Source organism: Pithys albifrons, chromosome 10 (genome assembly GCF_047495875.1).
Source record: "Pithys albifrons albifrons isolate INPA30051 chromosome 10, PitAlb_v1, whole genome shotgun sequence".
In the NCBI taxonomy this organism is placed as follows: Eukaryota; Metazoa; Chordata; class Aves; order Passeriformes; family Thamnophilidae; genus Pithys; species Pithys albifrons.
Window position 1 is genome coordinate 6,342,916 of NC_092467.1, and position 18,217 is coordinate 6,361,132.

The 18,217-nt window shown below is 40.7% G+C and overlaps 1 protein-coding gene across 5 annotated transcripts in view; it reads left to right on the forward strand.

Annotated features, from left to right (window-relative positions):
- The window catches only part of RALGPS2 (Ral GEF with PH domain and SH3 binding motif 2), a 116,168-nt gene that overhangs the window by 33,829 nt on the left and 64,122 nt on the right, over positions 1 to 18,217 (forward strand). For all 5 annotated transcript variants that reach the window (XM_071564608.1, XM_071564606.1, XM_071564610.1 and 2 more), the window contains 3 exons: positions 6,799 to 6,849; positions 11,853 to 11,936; positions 17,179 to 17,268. In XM_071564608.1, the coding sequence (XP_071420709.1) occupies positions 6,799 to 6,849; positions 11,853 to 11,936; positions 17,179 to 17,268 (225 nt within the window). The remainder of the gene's footprint in view (positions 1 to 6,798; positions 6,850 to 11,852; positions 11,937 to 17,178; positions 17,269 to 18,217) is intronic.

An 18,217-nucleotide genomic window follows, 5' to 3' on the forward strand; every position in this document is an offset into this window, starting at 1 on the left:
GCTGTGTTAGTGAGGTTTCCTTGGAGCAGTGGGTATGTACCTCTGGCACTGGACATGGATGTGCTTCCAGTTGCTTTTCCAAAGTATGGGAAAGCTTCTGGTATAGTGACAGCTCTTGTAAAATGGATGCAGTGCAGACTACAGACATCTGTCACTAGTGAAGGCTGAATGAATACTGTTTAAGGAAATACAATTTGTTTTAAAGTGGTAAAGTGATGAAATAATTTGTGGGCTGGCTAAGTAAGTACCTTGTTCATTGGAAAGATAATGTGATAAAGGCAGTAACACAGCAATATAAGCAGGTTGCTGCACAGGAGTTAGTTAGACAGCTGTCTAATTAATGGTTAGGAAACCTTGGCTGGCACAGAGGAGAATTCCAGTGCATGAGGCAGTGTAAAGGTGAGAGTGGAACTGATCAAGGCAACATGAGCATTGTGAAGTCCCATCCTGCACCTTGCGTGATAATGTTGCTTTTTGACCAAGTCACTGTGTACAGATGGACAAGTAAAGTTATGCTGGAGGAAGAGGAGTAATGATCTGAGAGTTTGAGATACACTGGAAATAAGATCCGTGCCAGTGCTTTCAGTACCAATGAGACACACACATGTCTTTTTGGTTCCCACTGACTTAAAGACATTATTAGTATTTCAATACTCCATCTGTTTAGTCAGTTAGTGGGCAAGAGACAAGTTGGACAACAAGAGCTATCACTTGTAATCCTGTATTTTCAAGAAGCTGCTTACCAAGCCAAAGAGAAACCTGAGTGCAGATATTTTGGGTGATTTTATTTCCATATTCCCCCCTTTGGCAGTCACCTAACACTATCCTGAGCATTAGCTGTCCTGGAGTGCTGTTCTGTGTAATGCTCCTTTGTCCCACATGAACTTCCTGGCAAAGGTCTGCCAGCCCTGCAAGAGCTCCAGTTTGAACAGTAATGCAAATTCTTGTTGTAATATTGGTATATTAATTACACTGTTGTTACCAGCTGAGTGATTTGAATCCTTTCTAAGGTTGAAGGCTGCTTTAGAAAGGGCCAAGCTGCAGGGAATGGGTGAGATGTTCCGGCACAGCTGCTGCTGCTGCAGATTTACACTTTGCTTTACCACCTTGCAGCTTGCAATGAGTTCCCAGGGGCTGTACTGAATCCCTGCATGTTGCATAGATTTTGGGCACAAATAATCCCATTCAATGAACACAGAATCATAGAATCGATTGGGTTGGAAAAGAGCTCCGAGATCATCAAGTCCAACCGTTGGTCCAACTCCAGTCCCTTTACCAGATCATGGCACTCAGTGCCACGGCCAATCTCAGTTGAAAAACCTCCAGGGATGGGGAGTCCACCCCCTCTCTGGGCACCCCATTCCAATGCCTGAGCACTCTCTCTGCAAAGAAGTTTTTTCTCATCTCCAACTTCAATTTCCCCTGGCAGAGCTTGAGCCCATCGTGCCCCCTTGTCCTATTGCTGAGTGCCTGGGAGAAGAGACCAACCCCCACCTGGCCAGAACTTCCCTTCAGGAGTTCTAGACAGTGCTGAGGTCACCTCTGAGCCTCCTCTTCTCCAGGCTAAACACCCCCAGCTCCCTCAGCCTCTCCCCACAGCACTTGTGCTCCAGTCCCTTCTCCAGCCTGGTTGCTCTTCTCTGGCCCCGCTCCAGCCCCTCAATCTCTTGCCTCAACTGAGGGGCCCAGAACTGAACACAACACTCAAGGTGTGGCCTCCCCAAGGCAGAGTCCAGGGGAGGGGTCACTGCCCTGGGCCTGCTGGCCATGCTAGTTTTGATCCAGGACAGGATCCCATGAAGTAAATGAAGTAGGACACATTTGTTTTCTGCCGAGAATTCTCCACACAGCTTTGTAGCTGTAATTATTGAGGTCCCCTCTGATGTCAGTACCTGCTTTTAGGCTGTCACTGCCCAGCTCTCTGCTGGCCAGGGTGGCCCAGCGGGGTCTGCCCCTTGTGTGTGCTCAGGGTGGTCACAGTGAATGCTCCCCATTCTCAGCCAGGGCAGAACTGTGGTTTGCAGCACACAGGGCACAATTTGTGGGGCAGGGATATGTTAGTGCTGCAGTGGCAGTGGGAGGCTGAGGCTGGAGGTGAAAAGGAAAATGCTTGGGGACATGAGCTCCAAATTAAGGTGCTGGGGAACCTCAGGTTGAAGAAATATTTATTTTTTGCTTTACAGTAAATTCTTTTTTCTTAGACAGCTACTGTTTAATTATCTGACTGTTTATTACTTTTTGACTCACTTTTCCATTTTATACTTGAGCTTAGCCACGGTGGTGTAAATATTTGAGGTAGAATTAAGGGAAGCACAGCTGTATAAATCCATTGCGCTTTTTTTTTCCACCAAGTTATCTAAGAAGGATTCTTTATTCTTCGCCCTGGTCTCTGGAAGTGCTGTGGAGTAAGGCCATGCTGAGATGGATGTGTATTTCTTCCTTTTTGATTCCAGCTAAGCTTTGTCAAATGGTTGTTGGAAGAAGACCCTGCTTATTTTGGAAACAATACACAAATAGAGTTTATTTTAAAAGCATTCAGTCGAAACAAGTTTTTCTCAGAGATGTTCTTTAGGACAGTTAAATATCAGGTTACCTATATCCTGTTAGCTTTACTTTGCAGAATATGAGAGAAAGTGAGTTCCCAATGAGAGCAACTTAATTGTAGCGTGTGGAGGAGCTATTGATGATAAAATTTTGGAGTGGGTGTTGTGGGAACACAAGGAGAGTTTGAGCACAGGGACTTGAATCCCCCAGTGTTCCTTCTGGACAGCAGAATTATTCTCCTGCTGATGCTGTGCTTTAACAGAGGCTTAGCTATTTTTTCACTGAGGAAAAGTATCCTGGCAGCCCAGAGAGACAGTGCTAAGCCAAGTTGGAAGGCTTAAGTATAATTCCTTCTAAAAATTCAGATTAAGGAACAATTTATGAAGTGCTGCTTGAACCAGCATGGCTTCAAGGAAAATCAGGTGATGGCAGTATTCTTCAATAACCAAAATGCAGACATTTGATTTTTCTATTTTTTTTTCATCCCAAACAGAAGCTTAGTTTTTCTTTTTACACTGAGGGTCTCTGTCTGGGAGCTGTGGGAAGTGCACTGTCCTTAGGGTAGGTGCATGGCAGGAAAACTTGTGGTGGCCTGACAGAAAGAGTTCATGCTTGAGAAGGTGTAGGGACTAGAAAGGTGGGATCATAGCCCAGATCCAATGGGGACTTTGATGCAGGAGTGTGGAGAGGAGCTTAACACAGGGGTCTGAACTGGAACTAGAAGTTCTTAAGTTACAGGGTTTTGTGGTAGGAGCCTAATCCAGGTGTGCTCAAAAAAAAGAGAAAAAGAACCAGGAAATACTTGAAAATTTCATTTAATTGAGCTTCTCCATGTTCCTCAAAGAAGCAGGACACAGAGAAGTAGCTCTTGGTTGTCTGAATGTAAAATTTCTGACCCGACGGGTCTCCCCAAGGGAGGGGTAAAATCTCTTTATGTGAAGCTGTGTGGTAATAATTTCAGCATTTTCAAGTACTTTAATTGTTAATGAGTCCAAATTCTCAACACCCACAAGAGGTAAAATATGTTTAAATTTGGCTGGTGGACTGTCCCCAGGCAAGGTGTTCTGTGCATGCAGAACTCCCCTGGCTGCAGGGGTGGGGAGGAACCTGCCAACTGCTGTTCCAGTGTGTTAATTGCAAAATGGTCATTTACTGGTTTTAAAGGATCTCTTGCAGAGCTTTTCAAGTGGTTGAGAATTGGGAAATGTATTAGTTATATATTAAAAACATACGTCTTCTAATGGTATTCTACAGCTCTTATCTGGGATTTAAGGCAAAGACTCACAAGTTCCATTTGGCTCACTCTGCCTTGGCAGTGAAGAAATACTTGAATATATAAATGAACTTGATGGACATATCACTTCTGCAAGGACAGAAAGGATCAAGTTTCATTATCTGCATAATCAGAATGGTTACTAAAAAGATAAGGAAGGACAAGTTCACAGCTTAGTATTGCACATGTAATTATTTTTATTTTTTTTGAATCTGTGCAGCTGCCAATCCAAGAGCAGAGCAGTTATGGTTGGCGTGGCTCATGTAGCAAGTAGATGTGAACACTTACAATTTTTGGTTTGAATATTAAAGCTTTAAACCACATTTGGGAGAGGGAAGCTCTCCAGGAATTTGTATTGGCTGGGCTGAGAAGCTGGAGTGAGAAAAGTTAGTGCATTGTATCTCTTTCACTGCAGAAACCAAACCAGTGGTTTTGTCTGTTGGGGTTTAAATTCCCCTTGAGCTGGTCAAGGTACAAGTTCTTTTGTTGCTCTTAGACTTGAGCAATGGCATATAACATAAAAATCATAAATTCTTTTTGAAGTTTTGTAATTTCAAGTGCTATTAATTAGACTGCCAGCCTCTCAGCTTCCTTTTTTTTTCACTTAGTAGTGAGGGAACACCTTTTAAAAGGTAAAAATTCTGTTGTTACATTTACAAAGATGATCAAGTTAATGTTTCAAAAAGTCTGTTTTATCAGAGGTATTTTTAAAGCTTAATGTGAGTTATGATGTCATATTTATGTAAAGTGAAATGGCTTTTTACCCATCAGCTTCAATATTCAGCCCTCAGTGCCTTGATTCTTTTGAATTATGAGCAATTTATTAAGCACTTGGAACTCTTAATGGAAATTTCAAGCTCTTTATAAAAGGAGCATCAGTAAGGGATGTTTCTTGAACAAGTGCTAATGTGACACAGTGTTACTTAAAATTCTGTTAAAAGCAGAAACAAATCAACCAAACAGGCAAAAAAAATCAGCCTAATATCAAGGTGAAGCTAAAATAAGTTCCTCTGTTAAAACTTAACAAGTTTTTTTGTTCTCAGACTTTTAAAAATATTTTAATGTACTGAATAGCAGTTTCAAATACTTTTAGTAATGACCATTAATCTTGAACCTTGACATCTGTGTGGTTTTACAATGTTGAAAAGCCCTTTTTAGTATCCCCATCTGAAATGCATGCATGTATTTTGATACAGGAATTCTGGTGTGAAGTCCTAATAATACTTTTTGTTTCATAAATACTTGGTATTGAGCCTGCCCTAAAGCAATAATTTGTTTAGGAGTTGCTACTGAAGCAAACAATAGTCAGATTTAGCTAAGGTGGCTCAGGCTGATGAAGAGGGCAGACTCTGTAGGGCTGGGGAGAAATACATTTATTTTCAAGCCTTCTTTATTCTCTGTGAACAATGAATCAGGTTCCTGGCTCCTTTCTATTGTACTTTTATTGTAATCCTGTTTTAGTGAGGAGGATTTGCAGTGAAATGTTAATAACCATTGAAATGCCTGTGTTTTTTGTAAGGATCTTTTAATATATCCTACATTTGAATTTTATTGAAGTGCCCATTCTTCTCGTTCCACCTTCCCAACCCCAAGCAATTTTCCTGTTAATTTCCTGTATTGAACAGCACAGTGATACATCCAATCAGCCACATACTGAAAATAATACATTTCTGAGAAAGCCTGATACTCCTGAGCAGGAAAATGGGAGGTGGGAGACTGAGTTCTGTGGCTGGTGCCTCAGGGAGTGGGTTCTTCACTGTGGAAATCAAAAGGAAGTGTCAACTCTTGCCAGAATGTGGCTCTCCAGCCACTCTTCTTCCCCAGCCTGTTGGGCTACCTGGGGTGGTTGTGCTTCAAGGGCAGGACCTGGCACTGCTCTTGTTGAACCTCACCGTCAGTCCAGCCTCTCCAAATCCTGTGCAGAGGGAGTGTCGACCTGCTGGAAGGCAGGAGGGCTCTGCAGAGGGACCTGGATAGACTGGAGGGATGGGCTGATTCCAATGGGATGCAGTTCAACAAGGCCAAGTGCAGGTCCTGCCCTTTGGTCCCACCAACCCCCTACAGTGCTCCAGGCTGGGCACAGAGTGGCTGGAGAGCAGCCAGGCAGGGAGGGACCTGGGGGGACTGAGGGACAGGAAGCTCAACAGGAGCCACCAGTGTGCCCAGGTGGCCAAGAAGGCCAATGGGATCCTGGCCTGGATCCAAACTAGCGTGGCCAGCAGGCCCAGGGCAGTGACCCTTCCCCTGGATATTTGTGATGCCCAACTTGGATGGCACTGGTATTTCTGTGCTACTTGTGTGCTCTTGAAAAGAAATGATCTTTTTATTTTGCTCCATAGGCTGTCAGGAATCCAAGTTGTACCAGATTAAATAAGTTTAAAATAAGGCTCTGTGAATATATTTCAAAATGCACAACCTGGTCTTTGACTTTATGCTTTTCAAAATCATCCCAGAATGAAAATGTACTGACTGGCCCTGACTGGCTGTCTTTAATGCTAACTCTTGCTGAGCAACTGAAGAATTACTTTGCTCAGTTAACCAATTATGGTTCAAGTATTGATTGACAAGTTTTAGGGCTGTTTTGATAGAATTGTGTAGCACCTGGACTGACATTCAGAGTTTGAAGAGAAACTGCCCTTGAGCAACTGAAGTCAGTTCCTTGTCTTTTTGGGCAGCCCCTTCTGTAGTGTTCCTGAGTTGAAGCTCTGACTTTCATGTGTATCTGCAGGGTGATGCTCCTGGGGATAATTTCTCGTAATCTGTTTATTGTTTGTTTATGTAAATGAATTGGGAGCACTTTATCCCCTGGGTTTGCAGAATGGCCCTGTGGTAGGAGCTGAAACTTCTGAAATTAGCAACAAAATGAAAGCCAAATAAGAAAAGGAAACAGAACAAATGCAGTTATTAATCAGCACAGCACCTTAATGGAATGCAGGATTAATTTTCATCTTAACTTACAATTTTTAAAATTTTTGTTCCAGGGTCAAATAACACTAATGGATGTGCCTGTATTTAAAGCAATTCAGCCAGAGGTAAGTATTGCATTGGCTTTGTTTTCAAATTTAAATGAAAAAAGTTGTGCCAGAGTATAAATTCTGGAATTGCACAGTGTGTATCTATAAGTCTTGCTTTCTGCCCCAGTTAATATGGCTCTGAGGCAGATGGATTTTAACACTGAATATCTGGAGCTCATAGTTTGTTTGGGGAATAATATTGGTATTCAAATTTTCAGGTAGTGCTGGGGATGAAATCTGGAGTTTAGTGTTTCTGAATGATAAACATCCTGATTTGATCATTCTGATTGTGGGAGCAGACCCAGGTTTTGTGAAATGGCAAGAGTGTCACCAGCGTTGGGTCTGCGAGGACACGGACTCTGCAAATCCCAATGCCCCTAACAGTGATCTGTTACGCTGGGTCTGCAAGGATGTGGACTCTGCAAACCCCTGATGCCTGAAAAGTCTGTAAAAAAAGACCCCAAACCAAATTTTGGTAGGAGATAAGTTAAAGGGTAGTGACTTTAATGAGCACCCAGGAATACATTGACATGTGTGTGGACAAGCTTTAATTTCCATGGCTTTTATAATGTGACCCATCCAATCATCATTTTACACATCTCCAGTTCAACCTTTTTCCCACCCCCGTCCCACCCCTGTTCCACCCCCTCAGAATTTGAGTGTGGGATTGGTGAGACCTCCTCTTCATCAGTCCTCCTCTTCCAGAGGCTCCTGGAGTTCTTCCAGTGTTCTAACTTCTGGGTCACTCTGCCCTGTGTTTATGTCTCCTTTTAATATTCTTCAACCTTCTATCTTGAACAAAAGACTAAACAGCTGAAGGAATTTGAGCTCTCTGTTCTGGGATGGGGTAGCGATAGAAAGACATTGAACTCGAGCTGCTGGAAATATTAACACACTAGAACTACTTTGCTACAGCTCCTGTGTTCCTAAAATCTATAAAATGTGAAAATCAAAACTCAAAAGCCCTTCTTGCATCACCCCAGTGCCCCTAACATTGACATATTAACATCTGTAGTGTAATAAAAAGTACATCACAAACGTGTCTTCCCTTTTGTATTTTCCCTTAGGCATCCCCAATCCAAGTTTCTTCTTCCCACAATCCTCTAGGGTTTGTTTCCCGCCATTTCTCCCCATTGGTTAAAGTTTTGTATCCTCATTGGTTCTTATCCCTGTTCTCTGATTGGTTGTTATCCTTGCTCTGTCATTGGTTGTTTTAACATTCCACCCCTTTACTCTATTGGTCTGTTTTCGATCCCTTATTTGCATACTCCCTGTCCAATGGGAACCCTCGTACCACCCACCCTTCCAGAACCTTCCCTGCCCGAGGCTGTATAAATGAGACGGTCCGATAAGCTTTGCTTCCTTTGCCCCCAAATCTCCTGGTCTCCGGTCACCCTCTGGGGGCTCAGGCAGGCTTGGTGCAGACAGAGCCTTTCCCACCTCTGGGGAGAAACCCTCAGAGCGATTCCATCCACCAAAATGTTATCATGATTCCAGTTTCAGCTGCTGGTACCCCTTTAATACTTCATCCTGTCCTATGTTTCCATGACTGGTTCATAGCCTATTTGGAAAAACAAAAATGGTTGAAATGGCATCTTAACATTCAAGATGTGTGTGATTTGTGGGTGTATCAGGGTAACGTATGGATGGTTTGTGTTCTGTGGTTTGTTTTGATGTAATGCATATTCCTTTCAGGTTTCAGCTGACTTGAACTGACTTTCATGTTTTCAGTATCTTCACAGTGACTGTAATAAATGATGGGGTTTGTCTTTATTTCTCTACCATTAGTGTTTTCCTGTGGGCATTGCACTTCTGAGGGTTTATTTTTCAGTTTATTGTCACTTTCCCAGTCTCTCTCAGCTCACCAGCCACCTTCAGTCTGTCACAAGCCATTTCATTGGTACCAGGCTTTGTAGTGGTGCTCTTGGGACACACCGAGCAATATTTTGCTTTGAGTGGAGAAATCTGCTCAATCTCTTGGTTCTGATTATTGATTTCATCATTTCTGTACCTCCAAATTGTTTTGAAAGCTGCTGTTTGATCTGTACTTGAAAGTGGTGTCATGACTCAGCTGTTACACGATTTTAGCAGGCCTTGTGGATTCGTGGTGTTTTTTGGTTGGTTTTGTTGGTTTAATCTTTCAAAGAGCTTCCCATTTGATCTGATTTGAACCTACATCACAGCAGGGCTTAAGATTAGAAAAAATAATACACAAACACAGATATGAGTAAAATATTTAAAAGAGTCAGATGAAAGGGAAAAATGCTTTAAAGTTGTGGAAAAGAGCTTGAAAAAAAGGAGATCCTATTAGAAGTTCAGGATAAACATATTCTGCCAATTAAGAGCACTCTAAGGATATCCAGGAAAACCATGAGAGTGTGAATATGTCTAGAAAGTAATTATAAGAAATGTATTGCATGAGAAAAATTGATGTGATGTCTTCACTGGAAAATACCCATGAGGAAGAGCGGCTGTTTTGACTCTTCTCCAGTGTTTACACAAAAGCAGCTGAAGGCTCTGACAGACTGCAGGTATCACTTGTCCATCAGGGCTCTGATGTGTCTCTATATTGTGTTAGTCCCCCAAGGAAAGGGCCATGAGGATCAACTCTCAGGTCAGGAGAAGCTCGACACAATTAAATTGCTTTTCTCCTGCTTTGCAGAAGGGAAGATCAGACATGGAAGACTTTCTTTGCCTGAAGGCATCTCGACAGCAGGTTAATGGAGTGTTGTAGATTTGAGCTTCCTTCAGGTTTCCACCAGGCTGTGCCACCTCCATGTCTTGATTCAGCCTGTGAATGTGTCTCTGTCCCCTGACGTGTTCATTCAGGCATTGTGGAATTTGTAATTAGGAAACAGAGCAGGATCTGCCAGCACTGATATCAGATTTCACAGCTCTCTCTGCATGCCCAGTGGGAGATGGGGAGCAACATTTTCCTCACTGTGCTGAGATTTGAAAACAGGGTGTTTTATTACCAATTGTTGTAATTCAGCAGCAGATCTCTGTTATACAGGCTGTGTATCTCTCTTTGCTTCCCAGACTCTCTAGAATGGTATCTGAATGGAAATTTTTAGCTTTTAAATGTGTGTTCATTACCTTTCCCACATAAGGGTTCTGTAAGATGTACTCCAAGATGCTTAATTTTTAAAATTACTGGAGATTACTTTCCTTTGCACTGTGTGAGCAGCACTTTCTGATACCTTTTAGTATTCTCTAAATTTCTGTATTGCATCTTTTTAATTGTATTACATTTTTTTCTTAATTATTATAAGTGTCTTTTTTTTAATTAAAGCAATGTCAGAGCTTCCTCTTGTTTATCTTGGACAAAAACTGAAACTGAATAACACTTTCCAGGGCAATATATAGTAAATAACACACTCACAGCACACACTGCTGTAGCCTTTGCCTCTGTCTGTAGCAAATAAATGAAATTATTTGTCTGTATTCAAATTTGTTTCCCATACTGTGGGTTCAGGTGTGTGCTCCAGTTCCTACACACCACCCACTACAACTCACCATCTTATGCTTGGTGAAAAAAAAACAGCCAGGGAGCTTAAAGTTGGCCACAGGACTCAGGATTAAGGAACAGCGGATCCCTCTCCATTTGGAATGTCCCAGAAGCAGGGCCTGGACATGGCTTGGATGTTACAGAGTGACATCATCCTCTGCCTGAGCTGTAAGCAACCTCTGTCTCTCCAAGGGATTCTGGAAGCCATCTTTCTGCATCCCCCAAAATGCCTGCAAGATGCTTCTGAGGAAAGAAATGAGTAGGAATGACTGTTTATTTGTTAAGGAATAATTAGTGGTTGCACTGTAAGGAATTAAGGTAATAAAGAACACCACACCTCTCTGACATAAACTTCTGTCTGTATGAAAGTTGCTGATTGGCATTTTAATTTTTAGGAAGTAAAAAACCAAGATGGGAGTTCCCCCAGTCAATCTTAAGATTTCCATCCATTTTCTGGGAATGACAAGTGCTGTGTTGTTTTATTCTCTCTTTCTTGCAGTGGTTGTGGCTTTCCAGAGAGCAGTGACTGTAAAGCAGAAATGAGTCCTAGACTTGTTTAACTGTGCTGCTGGTAGTTGTGTTAACATGAACTAAGGGCCAGGTGTCCCCTTGCAGATGCTTCTATTGGAACATCTGATCGCTTATTTTACATGATTTAATTCATCTTCCAAAATTATTTGCCCATATGTACTCACATTGAAAGTCTGTACTAGGTTATTGTCTTTAACATCTTCATCCCCTCTTCTTCACTAGGCCAGGCAGTGAAAAAAACCTCATTTACTGAATAGTCTTAATCTCTAAGCTAAGGAGTAGTTCCACTATTAATCCTTGTTTTTTCTCTCCTCTTTTTCACACTTTCACTTTGACTCATATAAAGGTTTTAGTAAGAAACACAATTTCTGTCATGTAGCACATGTCATAATCTAAGTGTTCCTGTAGTATTTTGTTACTGTGTGTTCAAAAAGGAATGAAACCCAAAATCAGTTATGAGGCAAGTTCAGGTTTTTATTCTTGGTCCTAAATCCTTGTTTCCACCTCATTTGAAATGTATCACCTAAAATAAGAAATGGGTGGTTGTAGTGATGTAGTTCCTGTGTGTGACTAAGGAAATAATCCTTGTGAAAACTCCAGGTTTGAAACTTGTAGTGGAAGAAGTGAAGTGCTATAAGAAGACCAAGAAACGTTCCTGAAACAGAGTCATGGAATAGGCAGCACAGATTCACATTTAAAGCAGGATTTCCTATGGTAACAATGAACCTTCTAGTAAGAGGTGAATTAGCAAAGTTTCTAATTCATTCTAAAAATCCAGTAAATCGAAACAATTCAGAAATTGCACTTGTGGAATATCAATTTGCAAAAGGAATCAGAACAATATTACTGTATTATTTCAATGTATCATTGCTCTGCTAAGTTATTTTGAAAGTGAAGAGATTTGTGTCTCTACATGCTTTTGGCTCTGGACATGTGTTATGCACTAAATTAAAGAAGTGAATTTTCATCCTTGTTCTCCCAGGAGCTGGCAAGCTGTGGCTGGAATAAAAAAGAGAAATATAATTCTGCACCGAATGCTGTTGCTTTCACCAGAAGGTTCAATCATGTGAGTTATTTTTTCCAGTGTTATTACATGTACACGTTTGTAAAAGTCTGTGGGATTAAGTGTTCTGGCACATCACTTGTATTTGGGATCACAGCTGACTACTGGGAAACTTAAGGAACTCCTTATAGCAGATACTTTTTATCTACAGGATGTGTAGAAAGACCAAACAAGTACTGAAGAAATGGCTGTGATTCTGTTTTAAATAACAGTAATTGATGAAAAGTGCCTATTTTCCCAGTAAGTGCTGGCTGTCCTTTATAGGAAGACAGAATCATTAATTACAGGTTAAAGGCTTAGCAGGATTTCTGGAGTAGTAATTAGGTGTAATTTCTCTCTGTCTTTTGCTTCACAGAGATGTTTTTGTCCCTAGAAACAGAAGCCTGGAGTCAGTATTGTTACCTTTTTAAGGTGATTCTAGGGAAACTTTAAAAATTCCAAACAATTTCTCTGTACAAAAGTTGCTCTTTAACTTTCTACTTGGCATAATTCAAGGTAATTTTTTGGCAGGATTTTTTCAAGATTTTCAGGTATTGTGTTTTGAGGTTTATGGTTTTCCTACTTAACAATTTTTCTGTATAAAATCAGGTTTTACAAGAAGAACAGAATTTTATCTTTCTCCACAATTAAAACTGTAGGACTCAAGCTCTGTAGTTGACCAACCAAGTTTCAAAACTGTCCTGCTTTTTAAGTAATGCTGTATTTTCTCTTTCAGATGAAGTAATTCTGTTACTCTCATCTCCCCTCTTGTAAATGTTTAATAGTGTCTCAAACTTACAAGCTCTCTTCCAGACCTAACTCTGTACTCAGTCTCAGACTCACAGACATCTTTGTTAATCATCTGAATCTCAGACCAAACCAACCTTTTCAGGGTTTTCTTCCTATCAGTTCTTGTGTGTTCCCTCACTTTTCATTATACTTGTTATATGCCCAGATCCTGTTGCTTCTCATAAAAGCACAGAGAAAATTTCTTCACCTTCTAATGACTGAAATCCTTGTCTGGGCATGAGTTTTGGACCTGATTTTCCACTTGACCAAAGGGAAAATGTTACACTGCAAACTTCTTGTGACCACACTTTACATTTAAATGTGGGCAGGTTGAGGATTTGGGAGGTTTCTTGCGATTCTTTGTTGTTGTTGTTCTTACATATAGTTGAAATTTTCTTGATATGGCTTTTCAACTTGCTCCTGTTAGATTGCATAGACTGGTGTAAAAACACTGATACTTTTGGTGTTATTCTCACTGATATGGCACTGATTCCCACATTTGCTGGCTTGCTTATTCCTCATGCAAGTTTTCTCTTCAAAGGGGTGTTTAGTTTTGCTGAATGCTCTGGGATGTTTTTGTACAGGGCCATGTTGGGCAGTTGCCTCACCAAGGGCCTCACTTGTCAGCTGTTACTGTGTAGGGTACCAAAGAACTACAGGAACTGCCTGAGCAGAAAATCAACTCTAGACATACCAAAGAATTGCTAAAATGTGCTCAGCAGCCAGAAGGAAGGAGGAGAAAACTTACCATGGGAATAAGGACTTCCACAAAGGCTGTGCCAGCCTTAATTCTGGCACCAGGGAGGGCTGTGAGTCTTATTTGTGTGTAGGAGGGGAAAGGGACAAGTATTATTTCTGCTCCACTTACCTGAGGGTTCCAAACCTTAGTCCTAAATTAAATAATCAGGAACATGACCACAACTTCTGGCTTTCTCAGCAGGAACACATTTCATCAAACTTCTGTGAACCTTTGAAATTGGATTTAAATTATGCATTATTCATCTGTCTCTCTTTTTCCCCCCAAACTTGCCAAAAGAAAACTATGAGCAGCTCTCGCTTTTTAAGTAAAGAGAATATTAAATCACTAACAGCTCCTTCACAGCAAATTGATCTGCTGGTGGTGTTTTGGAAGCAGCAGTGATTCTGTGCAGCTGATTGCAGCCCACTGAGGGTAAAGTGTGGGATTTGCTGCATTAGTTATGTGATAATTATCTGTGGTGCCTGTAAAACAGATCCAGTTCAGGGAAGAGACATCACTTGAATCATTCCATGCCAGGACTCTCTTATTCTTGGTAAATACATGTGGTGCTCTGTAGATCTACACATTTACTGTTAAGTATTGTTTACAAATATGTAATTTCTTAATTTTTTAAACTCTGATTTCTGCCTTTTTCAGCTTCATTCTGCAAGTGAGTTGTACATACACTTGCACACTGCTGCTGGTAAATCTGTCAGAATGCACAACTGCCAAATTTACTGACTAGGTCAATGTTCTACCTTTTGAAAATAAGTATTTATCATATGTTTCAAACAGACACACTCTGTCTGGGGTGACAGTTTAGGTAAAGGTAACTATTGCTCTCTTGGTTGTCAGATTATCTCTGTTGAAAACCTCTTTCCTGAGGTTTTTATTTAAGTGGGAATGGCACTGCACTGCCACAGAGCTTAAAATGTTAGAGAAACTTGTCTTCTAGATTCAAATACACTGGAACAATTTTAAAGCCAGAGATCCCACTTGTGTGTTTTACCAACTCTGTGTTTGTGGGGGTTTTGGGGTATTTTTAAACCCAAATGCAACATTATGTGTATGAGAAGTTTGTCCTGAATGTTGTAGTTTTGCTGAATTGCAGAGGGTTTAACTGGGGTTATCAGAAATTAAGAAATGGAAAGGTGAAGAGGTTACTGTGCATGGAAGATGCTTTGAAGATAAATCAAGAAACTATTAAAGAGATATTCTCAGTTTTGCCTATCTCCTAATTAGCACAGAAAGCAAAGTTTGGGAAGCAACAAGTATGAACTTAAAAGCACCAGTTTAACAAAATTAGTACTTTAGATAAGGCAAACATAAGATAATTTAAAAAGCTTAAGATGTGATTCAAGAACAGATATGTTGTAAAGTTAAGCCTGTTTTTCTATGTTGATCTGAATAAGGAAGAATATAAATACACATTTATCTGCCAAGGGTTTAAATGCAGTTTTGAACTGTTACCAAAGGCTGTGAGTCACCCAGCTGGCTGATATTGGTACAGTAACATTGAAATGCAGCCAGAGAGGATTTGCAACAAAATAACCACAATATATGGAATGAGTGCATGTGATTTACATGAAGTATTAACAGCAATGTGTGTTCAAACTATTTCAATATTTGGAATACATTAGATTATGTTGCTGTCTAAAGATCTTGTTAATAGGCAAGATCAGCCAAATCCCAGTGTCTGTGTTGGTAAAAACACATCAAAGCAGAGTGAAAGTGGTTGAAATGGGAGTGATTCAGTGTGTTTAACTCTGTATCTCCTCCTAACTCTGTCACTGAAGGGACTGGCTGGCTCTGAGCTTTGAAGGAAATTCTGCATTTTGTTCTGGTTTGGGTTTGTTTCTTCCTGCAAGAGCTTGGAAGTGTTTGAGGTCTGGTGTGGCTGGGTTGGGACAGAAGCCAGGCTCCCTTGGATGAGCAAGAGCACTTGTGTGGCACTGCCCCTGTGGTGCCAGTGAACTTGCAGAGAAGTCAAGACCAACAGGATAAATTGGCTTTTTCATCCTTATGAAAATGCCTGAGTGTTGCTCTGTGTTCTGAGCGAGTGTTTCACAGCCTGGGCTATCAAAGCATCCCCCTGTTACCTGGGCACTAACCTCACATCAAAGAGATGTGGAATTTTAAAGCATCTGTTGTCTGTACCTGATTCTTTATGATACAAAAATCTATGTTAAAATTTTAAATTCCCTTGATCTTCAAAGGGAAAGCATCTCCTGAGAAACTCGTTGGGTCAGTCAAGGGGGAAAAATTCTTTTTCTCAAGCAGAGCATCAAACTGACGTTAAACTTCTTCTGGCAGAGTTTTGAAGTACTGTCAAAGACTTCATATATTCAGTACTTCTGTATTTTATAGTATATTGTTCATGTGGAACTGTATTTCTTTTGTGAGGACAACACAGTTTATCTGGAGTTACTTTGCTTAAAGAAAGAAAAAGAGGAAAGAAAATGAACAAAAAAGAAAGGAAACAGAAACCTGAGCTCTGTGGTTCAATCTTTCCTGGCTAATACAGCCTGAGACAGAGCAAAGGAAAGTGCTTGTTATGCAAGATGTTTGTGGGGATTTTTTGTGGGTTTCCTTGTCATTCTTCCGTTTTTCAGTTCCAAAGGGCTGTTGTGTTTTAACATCCCAGTTCTCATCATATCTCTGTAACTTCACTGCAGGTGTGATACTTTTGGAGGTGTGGATGTCCTCTTGCTGTTCTGTATAAAGAGCTGTCATACTGGACAAAGTGAAACAGGATATTTCAATTTTTTAATTGTAATTTTGGGCAGGAACCTGAACACATACACAGTGTCAGTCTGCAGGGAGTACTTCAGCATCACTTAAAAATCAAAGCAACATGACAGGGTGGAAGTGTTTGTGTATGGAAAGGTGCATTTCTTCACACACCATTTTCAGTAGTTTTGTGAACTCCAGTATAAACTGTACTGAATACTGTATCTTGGTGATAATTCTTTTTTTTTCCTAACTCATAGTGAGTAGATAAATAAAAGCTGCAGAATTTGTTGCTCTCCTAATTCTTTGCCTCTGTGTTATTGCAGTTATGAAGGTGTTTAATTTTTTATCATTCTTTTGGGGGACAAAGTCAGGGGGGAGCAGAGAAGAGAAAATATTAGAATTTTAGACATGTTAACAAAACAGGTTTAAAATGTAGCTTTTCTGAGGCATTCCTGTAAGTACAAAATGCAGCAACCATCCCTTGTACCACCCTGAACAGCAGGGATTTTACACCACACTGAAGTTAATCCTATAAAACCTTCCCAAGAGTGGTGCTGTGCTGTAAATTGGCAGGTAATTGGCATAGCCAGAAATAAGAGTATAAACTAGGTTATAGCAGGGACTTCTATCTCATATTCCACTTTTCTTCAGGATTATTGATTTTTGGAAGTGTTGGAGACATCAATGAACTGTAGTTGAAGCTGTTCAATTTGTCTGAGAGTTGGATAGTGCAGCTCTGGAGTTGTGGAAAAGCAAAACCAATGGATAAAACTCAGTTTTGGTGTTTATATTCCTTTTATCTTAATACATTTTCTTCATTGTTTTATTATCCTGGGAGAGCATTGTTTGAAGTTTGAGAGTCTTGCTGTTTGGTTTCCATCTGGGAGATCTCACCCTCAAGCTTAGCCTGAAATTGAGGCTGTTTGTATGGATTGTACTTTTATAAAAATAAATAAAACTCTGTTGAAACTGTATTTTTTAAAAGGCAGTTTTTCTTCTCCTTAGGTAAGCTTCTGGGTTGTTAGAGAGATTCTGCATGCACAGACTTTGAAAATACGAGCTGAGGTTTTGAGCCACTACATTAAAACTGCCAAGGTAAGAATTTGGCTGGGGAAGGGGTGGGTGTGTGATTAAAGGTTTCATACCTGAGTTGATCAGTTCAGAAATACACATGGGGGAATATTTATCTGATACCTCATTCAGCTTAACTAAGGCAATGCAAAGTTGCTTTATTTCACATATTGTTTATTAGATAATATAATTTACCAGCTGTGATTTCTGGTGTTGGTTCAGCCAAAATGTTGTGTGTAGCATCAGTTCAAACAGCAGCACTCAGAACAGAAATGGTTTGTTTGCTTTTACCAGTGGAAGCAAAGGGTGGTTTATCTCTTAGTCCAATTGTGGTATGAACAACACCAATTTAATAAATATGGTTTCAAAAATACACTTGAATTCCAAAAGCATTTTGGAGCTCTCAATCCTTCCTAAAACCTTTCGGATGGACCCTCCTAATAAAAGGGTCAGCAGATCTTGAGTGATGTGTAGAAGTGCCAGAGTCCTGGGCATTCAAACAGAGAGAAACTTCTTCACTGGAGTGAGAAGAGGGGGATGATTTTTCAAGTTTTTGTCGGAAGGTGAGTGCCTGTTCCTACAGCTGAGTGCTGTGACCACCCTGACTTACCTGCCCCCAAAAATGTACAACTTATGTTAATTAATTATCATGGAATCATAGAATGGATTGGGTTGGAAAAGCCCTCCGAGATCATCAAGTCCAACCTTGGTCCAACTCCAGTCCCTTTACCAGATCATGGCACTCAGTGCCATGGCCAAGCTCAGTTGAAAAACCTCCAGGGATGGGGAATCCACCCCCTCTCTGGGCAGCCCATTCCAATGCCTGAGCACTCTCTCTGCAAAGAAGTTTTTCTCATCTCCAACTTCCATTTCCCCTGGCAGAGCTTGAGCCTGTTCCCCCTTGTCCTATTGCTGACTGTATTCAAATGCATTCCTTGTCTTGTTTTTAATGGAATACTATTTTACGACATTT